The sequence below is a fragment of the Boleophthalmus pectinirostris genome, unplaced genomic scaffold, assembly GCF_026225935.1.
Source record: "Boleophthalmus pectinirostris isolate CB_2022bp ecotype Guang Dong unplaced genomic scaffold, ASM2622593v1 HiC_scaffold_17, whole genome shotgun sequence".
In the NCBI taxonomy this organism is placed as follows: domain Eukaryota; kingdom Metazoa; phylum Chordata; class Actinopteri; order Gobiiformes; family Gobiidae; genus Boleophthalmus; species Boleophthalmus pectinirostris.
In genome coordinates this window covers 37,660,624-37,678,227 of record NW_026571115.1, presented here as the reverse complement: position 1 = coordinate 37,678,227, position 17,604 = coordinate 37,660,624, and the positions used below count along the sequence as shown (strand labels likewise).

Sequence of the window (17,604 nt, the reverse complement as noted above, 5' to 3'; positions counted from 1 at the left end):
GGAACAACGAGGCTAATGCTAACTGCTAACCTGCTGCTAACAGGCTAATGCTAACGGCGCGTTTTAAACACTTTCCCCGAAATGACGCCTCCTCCCCGGGCAGAGCCGAGACCCGAGACCCGAGGCCCGGGACCCGGACCAGGCCCAGAGCCGCATGTGCTTTGGACTAAACCGGGACTAAACCGGGACTAAACCAGGTCTAACCGAGGTCTAACCTAGAACTAACCCAGGTCTAAACCAGGTCTAACCCAGAACTAACCCAGGTCTAACCCAGAACTAACCCAGGTCTAACCCAGAACTAACCCAGGTCTAACCCAGAGCTAACCCAGGTCTAACCCAGAACTAACCCAGGTCTAACAGGTCTAACCAGAACTAACCAGTCTAACCAGAACTAACCCAGGTCTAACCCAGAACTAACCCAGGTCTAACCCAGAACTAACCAGGTCTAACCAGAACTAACCAGGTCTAACCAGAACTAACCCAGGTCTAACCCAGAACTAACCCAGGTCTAACCCAGAACTAACCCAGGTCTAACACAGGTCTAACCCAGAACTAACCCAGGTCTAACCCAGAACTAACCCAGGTCTAACCCAGAACTAACCCAGGTCTAACACAGGTCTAACCCAGAACTAACACAGGTCTAACCCAGAACTAACCCAGGTCTAACCCAGAACTAACCCAGGTCTAACCCAGAGCTAACCCAGGTCTAACCCAGAACTAACCCAGGTCTAACACAGGTCTAACCCAGAACTAACCCAGGTCTAACCCAGAGCTAACCCAGGTCTAACCCAGAACTAACCCAGAACTAACCCAGGTCTAACCCAGAACTAACCCAGAACTAACCCAGGTCTAACCCAGAACTAACCCAGGTGTGAAGCAGGTGTGAACCTGGAGCGGTGGTGGATCAGGACTCGTGTGCTGTTGGATATTTGAGGGTTTTATTTGAGTAACGGTTATAGAATCATAGAATCATAGAATCAGGACACGGTTCTGTTAGAAATGAATTATCAAAACATATTTATAAAAGTCGAGTTACACTTTATCCAAAAAAAAACAAGTCCAAAAAAACTCAGGTCAGACTCACGGTCTCCTAAAGGTCCTACAGCACGGACACGAGGACACAAGAGGGACACGAGGACACGGGAGGGACACGAGGGGAGGAAGAGGAGAGGAGAAGAGCTGCACAGGCTACAGGAGAGGAAGAGCAGGAGGAAGAGGAGAGGGAGACGAAGAGGAGGAGAGGCCCAGAGGAAGACGTGGAGGTGTCTCACACACGTGGAAGTCTTAAAGTGACGGCTGCTTTATTTTGGAGGGTTTGGAAATCTGGACTTTTATTGTGAAAGGGTCAAATGTGATTGTCTCAGGAAATATATACAATAAATAAGAACAAAAAAAAGGAGTAAAAATGTTTTTAAAGTGTGGAGAGGTCACTCACCCCACAGCGGTCACTCACCCCACAGCGGTCACTCACCCCACAGAGGTCACTCACCCCACAGCGGTCACTCTCACCCCAAAGAGGTCACTCTCACCCCACAGAGGTCACTCACCCCACAGCGGTCACTCACCCCACAGCGGTCACTCAACCCACAGCGATCACTCACCCCACAGAGGTCACTCACCCCACAGCGGTCACTCTCACCCCAAAGAGGTCACTCTCACCCCAAAGAGGTCACTCTCACCCCACAGAGGTCACTCACCCCACAGAGGTCACTCACCCCACAGCGGTCACTCTCACCCCACAGCGGTCACTCTCACCCCACAGAGGTCACTCTCACCCCACAGCGGTCACTCTCACCCCAAAGAGGTCACTCACCCCAGAGCGATCACTCACCCCACAGAGGTCACTCTCACTCCACAGCGTCACTCACCCCACAGCGGTCACTCACCCCACAGCGGTCACTCTCACCCCACAGAGGTCACTCTCACCCCACAGCGGTCACTCTCACCCCAAAGAGGTCACTCACCCCAGAGCGATCACTCACCCCACAGAGGTCACTCTCACTCCACAGCGGTCACTCACCCCACAGCGGTCACTCACCCCAGAGCGGTCACTCAACCCACAGAGGTCACTCTCACCCCACAGCGGTCACTCACCCCACAGCGGTCACTCTCACCCCAAAGAGGTCACTCACCCCAGAGCGATCACTCACCCCACAGCGGTCACTCTCACTCCACAGCGGTCACTCTCACTCCACAGCGGTCATTCACCCCACAGAGGTCACTCACCCCAGAGCGGTCACTCAAACCACAGAGGTCACTCTCACCCCACAGCGGTCACTCACTCCACAGCGGTCACTCACCCCAAAGCGGTCACTTTAAGAACACGTACTTGTGTCTCAAGATTTTTAGACTTTTTTTTTTATCAGAAATCTCCAAAAATCTAAATGTTTTTCTGGATTATTTCCATCAGAGACAAACACACGTCCACATGGGGGGGAGGGGCAGGAGGGCATCTGACACACATAAGGAGGAAGGAGGAAGGACGGGGGGGGGGGGGGGCATCTGAGTCGTTTTACGGGGAGACCTGCTTCACACGAGTTTCTATCAGAATATTACAGAATAAAAAACATCAACCACGAGTCCCTCTGTAAAACATCCACAGAATAAAGAAGAGGAGGAGGAGAGGGAGAGAGCAGAGATATAAAACGGTAGATCTCGCCACATTCAGCTTCTTGGCGCGTGTTAATGCGGCCGCCATCTTGGTCTAAGGTCGAGTTTCCACAGAACCAACGAGAGAAAACAAAAAAAAACGGAGAGAGGGAAATCGTTTCTCAACGCTCGGCTCTGTGGAAACAAAGTTCAGGTAAAAACTAAACGTTACATCAATGTTAGTAAGAAATTCTCCACATGAAACTTTAAACATAAATCCAGCTCTCGGTTTGTGAGAAACACAGATGGACGTTCGTTCGTTCGTTTAAAGCAGCGTTACCCTGGACCAAGATGGCAGCTTTGATTGACGCATTTGTTCCAATAGACGACGGGAGCAAAGACGAGATCTGCTGTTCTGTGTCTGTGGGCGGGCGGGGGGTGGGGGGGGGGGGTCTCCTGTAAGTGCTGCCATCTGCAGGAGCCTCAGAGGGAAGACACAAGACACTTCCTTTATGCTATACGCCTCCATCTCCCACAATCCCCCTGTGCTCCTGCAGATCCCAAAAAACCGAGAAACAGTCGAGCTCTGTTCACGCTTCCGTCCCAAACCACGAAAACGTTTGGAAACATGCGGCGAAACTTCCTCTGGGCTCTGATCCTGTTCGTCGACAAACTGTGGGAAAAACGAGAGAACATCCCAGTTTTCTTCATCTCCAGGTCGTCGTTGTTGTCGTCATCGTCGTCGTCGCTGCGTCTGTTCTGTTCTTTTCCTTCAGTGGGTTTGAGTCGAGCTCAGAGTCAGAACGACACCGGAAGTTTCTCGCCATGTTTCCAAACGTCGTGGTGTTTGTGACGGAAACGGGAACAGAGACGATTCACTGAGTCTTTACAGTTTGTGCCCCTGCAGTCCGACACCTCCTGACCTTTGACCCTCCAGTCGTCTTCGCCCTCGTCTTCGTCCTCTTCCGTTCTATTCCAAAGTTCCGTTTAAAGGGGCGGGCGTTTCAGAGGAAGGGTCCCACGGGCATGCCCATGTAGTTCGGGGGGGGGGGGGGGCGGGGCGGGCACGGCGACCGGGGGCAGGGCGGCGGCGCTCCAGTGCACCTTGGCGTGGTGGCGCAGGTTGGACCTGGAGGAGAAGCACCTGTCGCAGTGCTGGCAGGTGAAGGGTTTTTCGCGGGTGTGGATGCGGCGGTGGCACAGGAGCTGCGACGACACGCGGAATGCTTTCCCGCAGTCCGGGCACAGGTGGCGCCGCGGCTCAGTGTGAATGCGCCGGTGGTTCTTCAGAGACATGAGGTTCTTAAACTGTTTGTGGCAGGCGGCGCAGGCGAAGGCGCCCGTCCGGTGGCTGTTGCGGTGGTTGAGGAGGGAGCTGGCGTGGCGGTACGAGCGGCCGCACTGCTCGCACGCGTACGGGCGCTCCGCCCCCTCAGCCCCGCCCCCCGCGGCGGGAGGAGGGGGCGGGGCCGCCCGTGGCTCAGCTCCATGTGCAGGCCGTAGCTGGCGAGCGTGGGGAAGGCGCGGCGGCAGGGGCGGCAGGTCAGGGCGCTCTGACGCAGGTGCACGCGGCGGTGGGCGTACAGCTGCGACGACACGCGGAACGCCTTCCCGCAGTCCGGGCACAGGTGGCGCCGCGCCTCCGAGTGGATCCGTCTGTGGTTCTTGAACGCCAGCAGGTTGGAGAAAGTCTTAGGACACGATCCGCACGAGAAGACGCCCACGCGGTGAGTCTGCCGATGGTTCAGGAGCGAGCTGGCGTGACGGTACGAGCGCCCACACTCCTCACACCTGCCACACACAGACCACAGTCAGTGTCACACAGATGACCCGGTGTCACACAGAGACGACCCGGTGTCACACAGAGACGACCCGGTGTCACACAGGTCTGACCCGGTGTCACACAGAGACCCGTGTCACACAGAGACGACCCGGTGTCACACAGAGACGACCCGGTGTCACACAGAGACGACCCGGTGTCACACAGAGACGACCCGGTGTCACACAGGTCTGACCCGGTGTCACACAGAGACGACCCGGTGTCACACAGAGACGACCCGGTGTCACACAGACGACCGGTGTCACACAGGTCTGACCCGGTGTCACACAGAGACGACCCGGTGTCACACAGAGACGACCCGGTGTCACACAGGTCTGACCCGGTGTCACACAGAGACGACCCGGTCACACAGTGTCACACAGACCCGTGTCACACAGAGACGACCCGGTGTCACACAGGTCTGACCCGGTGTCACACAGGTCTGACCCGGTGTCACACAGGTCTGACCCGGTGTCACAGTCCCCTCCCTGGAGTCTTCCTCATAAGTGCAGGTCACACTGGGGCTTCAGGATTAAACCCCCCCCCAAACTACAAACCAAACACTGACTCAGGGCGTCCGCGTGAACGTCTGCGTCCACAGGAACGTCTGCGTCCACACCAACGTTTTACAAACTCAACTCTACTGACAGTGGAAGGATTTGTGTCTGAGCAGATGTCTCACCTGCACCTGTCTCACCTGCACCTGTCTCACCTGTCTCACCTGCACCTGTCTCACCTGCACCTGTCTCACCTGCACCTGTCTCACCTGTCTCAGTGACTCTGTGATAGTTTGTTGAGCTGCAGTTGCCGTAGCGACACACGGAGCACATGAAGAAGCCTGTTCCAGTTTTGGACACGTTCACGTCATCACAACGAACCGGAGCAAAATAAACCTCTTCTTCTGCTGAGAAAATCGTCCCTGAACATGCGACGCTTCATGAGACACGAGTAGAGTTGAGTTTGTAAAACGCTGGTGTGGACACAGTTTCCCTTCATCTGCTCTAAATCTGCCCCTGTCGCCCCTGTCGCCCCTGTGTGACCCAGGCCTGGGATTCCTCACATACAGGTATATGATCTGAAATCCGGCTCTACGGCCTGGAGGGGGAGGAGTCAGGGGGAGGAGTCAGGGGGCAGTGGGAGGAGTCAGGTGGGGCGGGGGGAGGAGTCAGGTGGGGCAGTGGGAGGAGTCAGGTGGGGCAGTGGGAGGAGTCAGGGGGCAGTGAGAAGAGTCGGGGGGGACAGTGGGAGGAGTCAGGTGGGGCAGTGGGAGGAGTCGGGGCAGTGGGAGGAGTCAGGGGACAGTGGGAGGAGTCAGGTGGGGCAGTGGGAGGAGTCAGGTGGGGCAGTGGGAGGAGTCAGGTGGGGGCGGGGCCTCTCCTCCTCTCTCCCTCGCACACACAGAGTCTCTACACAAACACACAGGGAGGGCATCTGACTTAATAGTGAATAAGACTTAAGACTTTCGACTTAACTCTAATTCAATTTGTCCAAACTTCCGAATAGTCGGCGTTCCGGCAGGCGTAGGGCGCGCTCGCCGGATTGGAGACCATATACCTGTAATGACAGACCTGTTTATGTGAGGGCGTGGCACACGTCAGGGCGGGTTAAGCGTGGCACTCACGTGTACCGGCACTCCTCTGGCTCGCCGGGCGCTTTCCCGTGGGCGTCCTGCCCGTCGGGGGGGGCGGGGACGGGGACGGAGCTCCCGTCGCCGCAGCGGTGCCGCGCCAGCGCCGAGCGGCCCTGGAAGCTCTTGCCGCAGCCGGGGCAGCCGTAGGGCGTTGCGCCCTCCTCGTGCACACGGTGGTGGTTGCGGAGGAAGCGGGCGAGGCGGAAGGCCTTGCCGCACACGTGGCACACGTGCTTCTTGCGCTGCGTGTGGATCCTCATGTGGTTGCGCAGCGCCATGTAGTTGGTGTAGGGTTTGTCGCAGAAGCTGCAGCGGAAGTTGCCCGTCTTGTGGGTGTGTTTGTGGTTGAGGAGGGAGCTGGCGTGTTTGTAGGCGCAGTTGCAGAGGTCGCACACGTACGGGCGCTCGTCCGAGTCCTCGCTGGGCGCGCGCTCCTCGCGGGGATGGGAGGGGGCGGAGCCGGAGGGCAGGTGCGCCGCCGGGCAGTCGTGGGCGGAGAGTTCAGCGGCAGTGGAGAATCCCTCGCAGCAGCCGTCGCACTCGTAGTCCATGGGCTGGCCCGGGCCCTGGGCGCCCTTGCACAGCCCGCCCGCCGAGTGCGTGGCGAGCTGCCGTTGGGTGCGGAAGCCTTTGCCGCAGTCGGGGCAGTTGTGCTTCTTGTGGGCGAAGTGCAGCCTCAGGTGGTTCTTCATGGCGAGCCGGTTGGGGTAGGTGGAGTTGCACACGTTGCAGTGGTAGTCGCCGATCTTGTGCAGATTCTTGTGGTTGGCGAGGCTGCCCGCGTGCCGGTACGTTTTACCGCACTCTTCGCAGGAGAACGGTCTCCGGCTGCTCTCCGCCGCGTCGAACTTCTGCGGCCGCGACGATCCCGCCGAAGAGTACGGCTTCTTAAAGCCCAGGGGGGCGGGGCCCAGGGGGGCGGGGCCTTTGGCAGCATCGGCTCTGAGCGCGTGCAGCTGCGAGGAGCCGGCCTGAGGGAAGAGGGCGCCACCCGGAGTCGAGCGCACCAGGCCTTTGGCGCGGTGCTCCTCGTGAAGACGAAGGTGATTTATCAACTGCTTCTGGATCTTAAAGGCTTTTCCACATTCCTCACATTTATGTCTGTGGAGAGAAAGAACGATGAAGACGAGGAAGAGGAGACACACACGTGCTCTGGAAATGAAAGAAAAATCTATAATTTTCACTGAAATAAGTTGAAACTGATAAAAAATCTACTTAAAATTGTCCAACAAAAATCAAACATTGTTTTTCATGTGAGGTTCAACAGAATCATTAGAAACTAAATAATGAAACTGTTCTGGACAAACATGATGTTTCCTTAACTTCATATTTTGTTGTACAAGTTTTGAGACAAACAAATGATTTGTGTAACTGTGAGTGAAACTTCTGCTCTGGACAACTGGGATTTTGATCCACGAGAACAAACTGTTCTAGTCTCAGGTTTGAAGGTTCCTTCTCCAGACGCTTGTTTCACCTCCAGAACAGAAGAACGCTTCAGAACAGAAGAACATTCCAGAACAGAAGAATGCTCCAGAACAGAAGAACACTCCAGAACAGAAGAACGCTTCAGAACAGAAGAACATTCCAGAACAGAAGAACGCTCCAGAACAGTCCAGTGTTTTGTTCTTAGTCGTTCTTGTGTGTTTTTCTCTGTGTGTTTTGGGTCATTTTCCTGTTGAAGACTCGTGACCTACGACTGAGATCAAACTTTCTGACACGAGGCGACACATTTTGTTCCAAAACACTTTGATAGTTTTGAGATTCTGTTGTATTTTTCACAGATTCAAGACGTCCTGAGCCTGATGCAGCAGAACCAAACCAAACCTCCTCCGTGCTTCACAGTGGGGACAGTGTTCTTTTCTTGGTCTGCTTCATGTTTGCGTCTGTGAACATAGAGCTGATGTGTCTTGCCAAAGTGCTTCAGTTTTGTCTCATCTGTCCAAAGAAAATTCTCCCAGAAGTTTTGTGGTTTGTTCATCTGCACTGAGACACTTTGGCTCAAACACTGATGGATGGTGTGATCTGACACTGATGTTCCTCATCCTTCAACTTCACGTTTTATTTGTTTGGAGGTTGTTCTGGGTCTTTGGTTCTGTTCGTATGATCCGTCTCTTCAGTTGGTCATCGGTTTTCCTCTTGCGGTCACGTCCAGGGAGGTTGTCTTCAGTCCTGTGCACCTTAAACTTCTGAAGAACATGTGGAACTGTAATCACAGGAACATCACACTGCTTGGAGATGGTCTTATTGTCTTTATCTTTATCCTGCTCGTCTCTCATGTTCTTTCTGGTCTCTGTGTGACACAGTTGTCTTCTTCTCTTTCTCTGGTCCATGTTCAGTGTTGTGTCCATCATGTCTCCAAACACAATGACACATGTCGCCCTTTAAACAGACACACTGACTGAGACTGACAAGTCTGAAGAACTTGTGGTGCAGATTAGAGACACACTGAACTTTAACATGTCCCTGTTGTCCAACTGTTTACAATCTTTTCTAGAGGAACATCATGTTTGTCCACGACACTTTCATTAGTTTGTTTTTTTAAATTATTCTGTTCAACAACAAAAACAGTGTCTGATTTTTATTGGTTATTTTTCAGTACATTTGTATTTATTATTGTTTTTATCTGTTTCAAGTTATTTCAGTGAAAATTGTAGAGTTTTCTTTCATCAGAGAAAAGACTAGTGTAAATAATATTTAATAATATTATTATAATAAATAATATTTAAATGTGACGTCTGCGGAGATGAAGACGAGGAAGAGAAGTCAGAGTGGAGATGGGGTCAGGGACTGTGAGCCTGTGACCCCGGGGTGTGAACAAACCCAGAGTGTGGACAAACCTGGGGTGTGGACAAACCCAGAGTGTGAACAAACCCAGAGTGTGGACAAACCCGGGGTGTGGACAAACCCGGGGTGTGGACAAACCCGGGGTGTGGACAGGTTCATACCTCTTGAGGTCGAAGTGCGTCCTCTGGTGGTTCTTGAGGGCGAGCAGGTTGTAGTACCTCTTCTGGCAGACGAGGCAGCGGAACACTCCGGTCTTGTGGGACTTCTTGTGGTTGAGGAGGGAGCAGGGGTGTCTGTAGCCCCGCCCACACTGTTCACACCTGTGGGGTTTGTCGCTCTGCTCCGGAGGCGCCCTGCGCGCCTCGTGAGCGCCCCCCGCTGACTCTTTGCCGTTGAGGCGGCTCTTGCCGGGGCAGGCGTGCGACGCCAGGAGCTGCCGGTCGGAGAAGAAGAGGCCGCAGTCGGGGCAGGCGCTGCGGTGACCTTTGACCTCCCTCTGCGGCCCGTGGGTCAGCTGGTGGTTCAGCAGGTCCTGTTTCCGGCCGAAGCTCTGCCCGCAGGTGGCGCAGATGAGCCTCCAGCCCTGGTCCTCGGGGGCGGGGCCGGGGGGAGCGGGGTTGTTGGCGTGGCTGCGCAGGTGGCTGCGCAGGGCGCGCAAGCTGGCGTAGTGGTTCCCGCAGACGGAGCACTGGTAAATCTCGCCGTCGTCTTCGTCGTCTTTGTCGCCAGGGCCGAGGCGTTTGACGGCGGCGGGAGCGAAGCGCGCGGCGTCCTCCTTCAGGCCGGCGGGGGGTGGAGCCGAATAGCTCATGTTGAAGCCGTTGGACAGGTTCCCCTGCGACGCCTGTCGGCCGGAGCACAGGTGAGTCTTGACGTCACTGTACACCTGCCCGCAGTCCGTGCACACCTGTCGCTCGCTCTGACGCGGCGCCGCCTGCAGGGGACTCTCGAAGCGCTCGTGAAACTCCAGAGCGTCCAAAGCTCCACCCTGAGAAAAGTGCGCCCCGCCCTCCTGCAGGGCCCCGCCCTCGCCGTAGCTCTGCTCCATGATTGGCTCAGAGCTCAGCCAGTCTCCCTCGGCGCCCGCGGCGTGGGCGGAGCGCCCCCTGTGGCTGCGCAGGTGACTGTGCAGCGCCGCCAGGTGCGGGTACTGTTTCCCGCAGACGCTGCACTGGTACTGCCCCGTCTGGTGGCAGCGTTTGTGGTTGACGAGGCTGCCGGCGTGGCGGTAGCTCTTGCCGCACTCGCCGCACTTGAACCTGCGCTCGGGAGCGTCGCCCGTTGGCCGTGCGGCGCCGGGCTCCTCCCCCGAGCTCTGAGAGCCGTCGGAGAGGAGGTCCTGGCCGTGGGAGGGGCGCGACTCGGAGTGGGCGGGGCGGGACTCGTGCGTGAGGTAATGCGCCTTCAGACTGTCCATGTCGGGGTGGGCGGAGCCGCAGTAGGCGCAGGTGAACACGGAGCTGTGGGCGGGGCCCATGATGGGGTCGTAGGGTCGTTTGTCCGAGGGCGGCAGGGGCGGCAGGGGCGGCAGGGGCAGAGGGTCCCCAAGGGCGGGCGCGTAGCTGGGCGAGCGCACGGCGGCGTGAGGCATCAACCCAAAGCTCCGCGCTACGCCCGCGGGGGGCGCCGCGCTGTGCAGCAGGAGGTGCTCCTGGAAGTCGCTTTTGTTAGGCAGCGACACCTGGCACAGGTGACAGAAGCAGTCGTTCTGAGGCCCCGCCCCCCCAGCCTCTCCGGCCCCGCCCCCTCCGCTCACCATGGCGACGGCCTTGTACTTGTGCGAGCGCTCGTGGGCGTTCAGCGCCGCCAGGTTCCCGAAGTGTTTGAGGCAGATGCCGCACTCGAAGTCGCCCTCCTGGTGGCACTTCCTGTGGTTGGCGAGACTGCCGTGGTGACGGTACGTGCGGTCGCACCGGTCGCACTTAAAGGGGCGGTCCCAGGCGTCCTCCGGTTCGGGCTCGGGGTCCCCGCGGGGCTCGCTGAGGTCGCCGGGGTCGTGCAGGGGGGAGGAGTTTTCCCCGCAGCTCAGTCCGTAGTGGCGTTCGTCACTGGGCTCCGCCTCGTCTTCGGCCGGGACACTACTCGGAGACAAAGTATGGATACGTAAGTGGTTTTTCAGAGCCACCGCGTTGGGCAGCGTGCGAGTGCAAACGGGACACTGGAAAGAGCCAACCTCGTGCGTTTTCTTGTGGTTGGCGAGGCTGGCGGCGTGTTTGAAGATGCGCCCACACTGAGGGCACTGCAGCTCGTCCGGGCGCGACGCTTTCACATGGAGGAGGGGCGAGGGGCACGGCGCCTCGGGACCTCGCTCTGCCATGTCCCCCGGGCCGACGCCAGGGAGGGTCAAAGGTCACAGGGCTCAGGGAGAAGCGGGCATCTGGAGTGAGGTCACGGGGTCAGAGGTCACTGCAAAACAAAACATTTAAAAAAGAAATTATAAAGACGAGCAGGACACTGTCCCCCCCCCCCGAGACACTGTCCCCGAGACACTGTCCCAGAGAGCCTCCCCCCACCACCGCTACTACTACTACTGATATATAATAATATAATAATAATAATAATAATAATAATATATTATTATTATTATATTATTATTATCATCTTCTTGAGGAGAGTTTTCGGGTGATTCTGACCGTAAATAAAGCCGATGGTTTAAAGCTTCACTCCTTCGCTTTTTGTGTTTGGCTCACACTGCGCATGTGCGTTTGGAGGTTCTGTTTGTAAAGTTTTAAGAACAAAAGAACAGGACAATTAAAGGAGAGTAAAAGCGCGTTAGTGCGGGGCTGTGCGGGGCTGCGGGGCCGTGCGGGGCTCCGGGGCCTGACCTTGGTCCGTCTGAGCGGGACAAAGACCCGGCGCTGCCCGAGGACCAGGCGCCCGGTCCGGCTGCGGCTCCGCGCTCCTCCCGGTGTGAGGACCGGGACCGAGACACCGAAACCAGAACCGACTCCGGGCCTGACCCGGGTCTGACCCGTTCAGAGGACGCGAGAGCCGGACACAGCTCCCCCCGAGCCCCGCGCCCCGAGCCCCGCGCCCCATTTCACAGCGCGGCTCCGGCTCAGCCATTTTCCCCTCATGCTAACATGCTAACATGCTAACGGCTACACCAGAGTCTCCGCTCCGTCCCCGCAGAAGCACAGGCCCCGCGCCCCCAAACCAGCGCTCACACACGGCCTTTATTCTGTTCTAGGTCCGGTACACCGGGACCTCCCGACTCCGTGCACCGGGACCGGACCAAAACCGTGAACAGAGCCGAGTTGCGTTAGCCTTTAGCCGCGCGGAGCCTCATGAGCGCCGCGCTCAGGAGCAGCCGAGAGCGGACAGCCCCGCGCGGGACAAAGCGGATGTGTGCGGGGCCGTGGGGCTCCGGGAGGCTCCGCGGGGCTCGAGGAGGCTCCGCGGGGCTCCTCGGTGTGAGCGGTGAGGGGCCACGGGGGCATCATGAGGCCGCGCACAGACGGAGATTCTCGGATTAGATCCGGAGCGAGCGGCGCGGAGAGCCGAGTCTCGCCCGGAGCTACATAAAGATGAGCCGAACACGGCGCGGTCCCCCCGCTGCTCCGGCCGAAGCCCGAGCGTCTCCCGCGGTCACTCACCGTCCAGAGGCCGCTGTGCCGCGCGGTGCAGAAGGACGCGCAGCTCTCTCGGTTTGTGCGCGGTTATTTCATTTTCGCCCCGTTTTTCCGCACAGGATTCGGGTTCTCGGGTCTTCCCCCCGCCGCCATTCAGCTGCACACACTTCCTGCCGCTGCCGCGTTCTGCCGCGCGGTAGGAGCGGTGCGCACCTTGACGCGTCATTTGCGCAGGACGAGCGCCGCGCGGCTCATTCACAAAACAAAACACAACAACACAAATCCAGGCAAAAAGTTTCACCTGCCTGCTCCTGCCTGCTCCTGCCTGCTCCTGTCTGCTCCTGTCTGCTCCTGCCTGCTCCTGTCTGCTCCTGTCTGCTCCTGTCTGCTCCTGCTGCCTGCTCCTGTCTGCTCCTGTCTGCTCCTGCCTGCTCCTGTCTGCTCCTGTCTGCTCCTGACACACAGACACAAAACTTTTAATTTGATTGTCATATTGACAAACAAAAACATGTATTTAAATCAGAGATGTTCCTCCTCACATGTTCCTCCTCACATGTTCCTCCTCACATGTTCCTCCTCAGATGTTCCTCCTCACATGTTCCTCCCCAGATGTTCCTCCCCATGTTCCTCCCAGATGTTCCTCCCATGTTCCCAGATGTTCCTCCCCAGATGTTCCTCCCCAGATGTTCCTCCTCACATGTTCCTCCTCACATGTTCCTCCTCACATGTTCCTCCCCAGATGTTCCTCCTCAGATGTTCCTCCCCAGATGTTCTCTCACATGTTCTCTCAGATGTTCCTCCAGATGTTCCTCCCCAGATGTTCCTCCTCAGATGTTCCTCCCCAGATGTTCCTCCTCAGATGTTCCTCCCCAGATGTTCCTCCTCACATGTTCCTCCCCAGATGTTCCTCCTCACATGTTCCTCCTCACATGTTCCTCCAAGTTCTCATAATTTTTTCTCTGACCCTCTGAAGTTTATTTGGACTAATTCAGGTTTGAGGAAACTTTCATCTCTCTTTTCAAGACGCTGTTTTCAATTTGAGTTTATATCTACAGCAGAACTTCCTCAGGACCAAAGTCGAACAACAAACACGAGAGAACGACAGGAGAACAACACGAGAGAACAGCAGGAGAACAACAGGAGGTCCAGTGAAACTTGGGTAGTTCCTCGTTCACCCAAAAGAGAAAACAGAACTGGAGCATAAACGTCAGGCTAAATATGAAACACCTGCAGGTTCATCGAGGAGACGGGGAAAACGTTCAGTTCACAAAAAAACAAACACAGGACAGAACGTGAGAACATCGGGTCGGTGGAGAAACGTCACAACCAGTGGAGAAGACAAAATAATCCCTACAAATATTTGCCATGTTATTTAAATAAACAAAAATATGAATTTATTCTGATATTTTTCCAAACTCAGTAGTTTTAACTGAAAACGTTTGAGTTCATGTTTTGATTCTCAGACGTTCTGAGATGTGTTCATGATGACGACAGGGTCACACCTGCCGCTCTTTCATCAGCTGTAACAGAGTGATGTCATCAGTGGAGCCAGGAGCAACTTCTTATCCCGTTTGTATTTACCTAGAAACTTATATATAACATTAATTACATGTATATTACAATAATTACACGTACATAACATGAATTACATGTATATAACATTAATTACACGTACATAACATGAATTACATGTATATTACATTAATTACACGTACATAACATGTATATTACAATAATTACATGTATATAACATTAATTACATGTATATAACATTTATAACCAGCTTCTTTAAAGTGAAAACAAAAACAGAAGCAGATTTAAATATTGAATCGTGACTTTGTTGGACCGACACTAACGATCTTTTCCTTCTGTTTATGAATCCATCAGGGTTTGGGTTCATCCATTTCACCTTCAAGACTTTTACAGAGACAAACTCCAAACAGTGTTGTTGTTTTTTTTTTTAATGTGGAGTAATAGTGATTCAAGTCACGACTCGACTCCTCGCTGGAGATACAGAAGATGTTTCTATTGATCCTCAGAGTAAATCCCAAAAAACCCCCAAAGCAAAACAGAGTTCAGAGATAATCACAACAAGATGAACAACAAAAATTCAACAAAATGATCAGAAACAGCGACACGTGTTCTGTAAATACTGAACCAGAGCGTTTTTAAACGAAGAGACTGAAGTTAAAACTCAAATCGATGAAGGAAGATCGATTTGATCAGAGGAGCTTTATATTTAAATGAGTCTTTTCCTGTTTGTTTTTTGACTCTTGGGACGACAAAATCTCTGATCTGCATGATGTAAACTGTGAGAAGATCTGATTGGAGTTAAATCCTGTTTGAGATCTTCAGGAGAACTGAGATGAAAACATTTAAAGAGAAATAATAGGAGTGAAGTTGGCGTGGGGAGGACAGAGGGAGCAGGACGGAGGTGGAACATCGTACAGAGGAGAATAAACCTGCACAGACTCTTCTGGATAAACGCTGAGCAGTTGGAGGAGAGAAGTTGTACTATTTTGATCAATAATATCACAGTCATATAAATGAGAGGAATCAGTTCAGATCATCTTTTTCTTAACAGAAACTGATGGACTTTGAAAGTTATTTTGTGTGATATGAAATGTTGTTTGTAACAGTTTATGTGTGGACGCTGAGAGCGACGGTTGAGACATAAACCAACCTATTTACATTTATCAACAGTTATATTTGGTGATGAATCAGTAAATGTCAGATTTATATCATTAACAGAAAAAGGACGGATTTGTTTCTGGAACAACATGAAATATGATTTAGATTTATTAAGTAGAAGTTTGTTGGACTGTAGTCAGAATTAAACAGGATTAAAATCATGTTGACTTGAGGATTGAACATCAGTGATATTAGATTTAGATGAATAAATACATATATTTGGATGAATAAATACATATATTTGGATGAATAAATAACTGTATCATCGGCGTAGAGTTGGATGTCACAGGCTGGACAGGCAAAGGGAAGGTCATTAATAAAAACAGAAAATAAAAGGGGACCTAGTGAGGAACCTTGAGGCACGCCTCTCTACTGTGGACAAACTTGAAAAATCGCCTTTAAAGAAAACACGTTATCGGCCGTGATGAAGATCTGAACTGAACCAAAGGAGAGCGGATCTGTCAAGACCTTGTGGACTTTATCTAGTAAAAGATCGACCACGTCAAAAACTTTGCTCAGGTCAATAAATAAAGCACCAACAAACTACTGTCAAAACCCGAGAAAATATGATTGGTAAATTTTAGTAAAGCAGAAGTTTGTGAAAAATACTTTCTAAAGCCGGACTGAAATGGAGAACAAAGATTATTCTAGAAAAATAAATATACGATAATTATCCTTTTCTTAGACTTTTACAAAGCCTTTGATTCTGTTTTATTTTTTCTTCCGCTGCCGTCACAGATTTGGTTTTAGATCCTTTTTCTCCAAAGCAATAAAATGATTATACAATAACTGTTCAGTAAAATAAAAAGGTCGTCCTTGTCCTGGTTTCAGCGTCAGCAGAGGAACACGGCAGGTTGGTCCACTAACCCCAGATGTGTTTGTGTCGTTCTCCCAAACTCTCACGACTCAAAACTCACAAACTATTCAAAAGTATTTCTGTTTTTGATGAGTCAGTCGATGACTCTGCTCTGTTTACGAGGGACGTACACGTATTTATTAGACTTAAACAAACTTTTGTCTCAAAATAAAAGAAGAACAAAGAGTGAAAATATAAAATATAAATGGTCATAATAAATTCTAAATAAGCAGCAAAAAAGAGCAAGAGACACGTGAAATAAAACATAATGATATATGTAGCTACCCTGGTTTTCTTAGGACTTCACGCTTCGTACTGATGATTATGTGTCAGTATTTATTCTCTTCAAGTCCATTAACACACACCGAAACACCGTGAAAACTAAAACGAAGACAGACAGAAAATATCTTAACTTTACATAAACACCTTTAAATAAATACACAATAAATACACAATTGAAACTATATTTACCGTGTTCGCCTTTACGTTACCAGCGGTAGTTAAACAGCGTGTTTTTATTTTGATGTCTTTTTTCTTTACACCTTTCTCTGTTTTCTCTCTTTTCTCGCTACAATTTTCTCTTTTTTTTCTACTTCCGGGGGCAAGGCAAAAGGTCACACAAATCCAAGGGCAAATATATTGACAAATAAAATACAAAAAACAATAACTGCAATATTCTGACATATCTCAATACTTGAACAAATAAAATAATAACCTTCTCACTTATTATCATAAAAACAAATATACTGACATTATCGTTAGTTACAATATAAATGTAAATGTACAAGGCAATAAAAAAATAAATAAAGTAGAAAGATAAGTAAAAAAAATATAAAATCTCAGCTGTGCCTTAAACCAAACAGAAACTTTCTCTAACGTTTCAGGATTTAAAAAAAAAACCTGTGAGCTTCTCCCAGTCAAATAATGTGAGATTCCAGTTAAAGAAACTGTAACTTTGGCTTTAATATTTAAAAAAAAAATGGAAAGAACTTTAATAAACTTCAATCCAGTCGTTGATAAGACAAAAAACATTTAATTTACACAGGAACACGAACACACTGACCACAGGAACACGAACACACTGACCACAGGAACATGAACACACTGACCACAGGAACATGAACACACTGACCACAGGAACACGACTGAACACGAACACACTGACCACAGGAACATGAACACACTGACCACAGGAACATGAACACTGACCACAGGAACATGAACACACTGACCACAGGAACACGAACACTGACCACACTGACCACAGGAACACGAACACACTGACCACAGGAACATGAACACACTGACCACAGGAACACTGACCACAGGAACACACTGACCACAGGAACATGAACACTGACCACAGGAACACGAACACATGACCACAGGAACACGAACACACTGACCACAGGAACATGAACACACTGACCACAGGAACACACACTGACCACAGGAACATGAACACACTGACCACAGGAACACGAACACACTGACCACACACTGACCACAGGAACACGAACACACACTGACCACACACACTGACCACAGGAACATGAACACACACACACACATGACCACAGGAACACACTGACCACACACACTGACCACAGGAACATGAACACTGAACACACACACAGGAACATGAAAACGTCTTTAAATAACT

The 17,604-nt window shown here is 52.1% G+C and overlaps 1 protein-coding gene across 1 annotated transcript; it reads right to left on the bottom strand.

Annotated features, from left to right (window-relative positions):
* Positions 1-921: 921 nt before the first annotated feature.
* Positions 922-12,583, bottom strand: si:dkey-89b17.4 (zinc finger protein 646). Its single transcript, XM_055152437.1, is given in 5 exon segments — positions 922-4,056; positions 4,059-4,380; positions 6,030-7,139; positions 8,984-11,228; positions 12,419-12,583. Coding segments are annotated over 4 exon segments (4,068 nt in total). The 5' UTR covers positions 11,140-11,228; positions 12,419-12,583; the 3' UTR covers positions 922-3,576.
* Between the last annotated feature and the right edge of the window lie 5,021 nt (positions 12,584-17,604).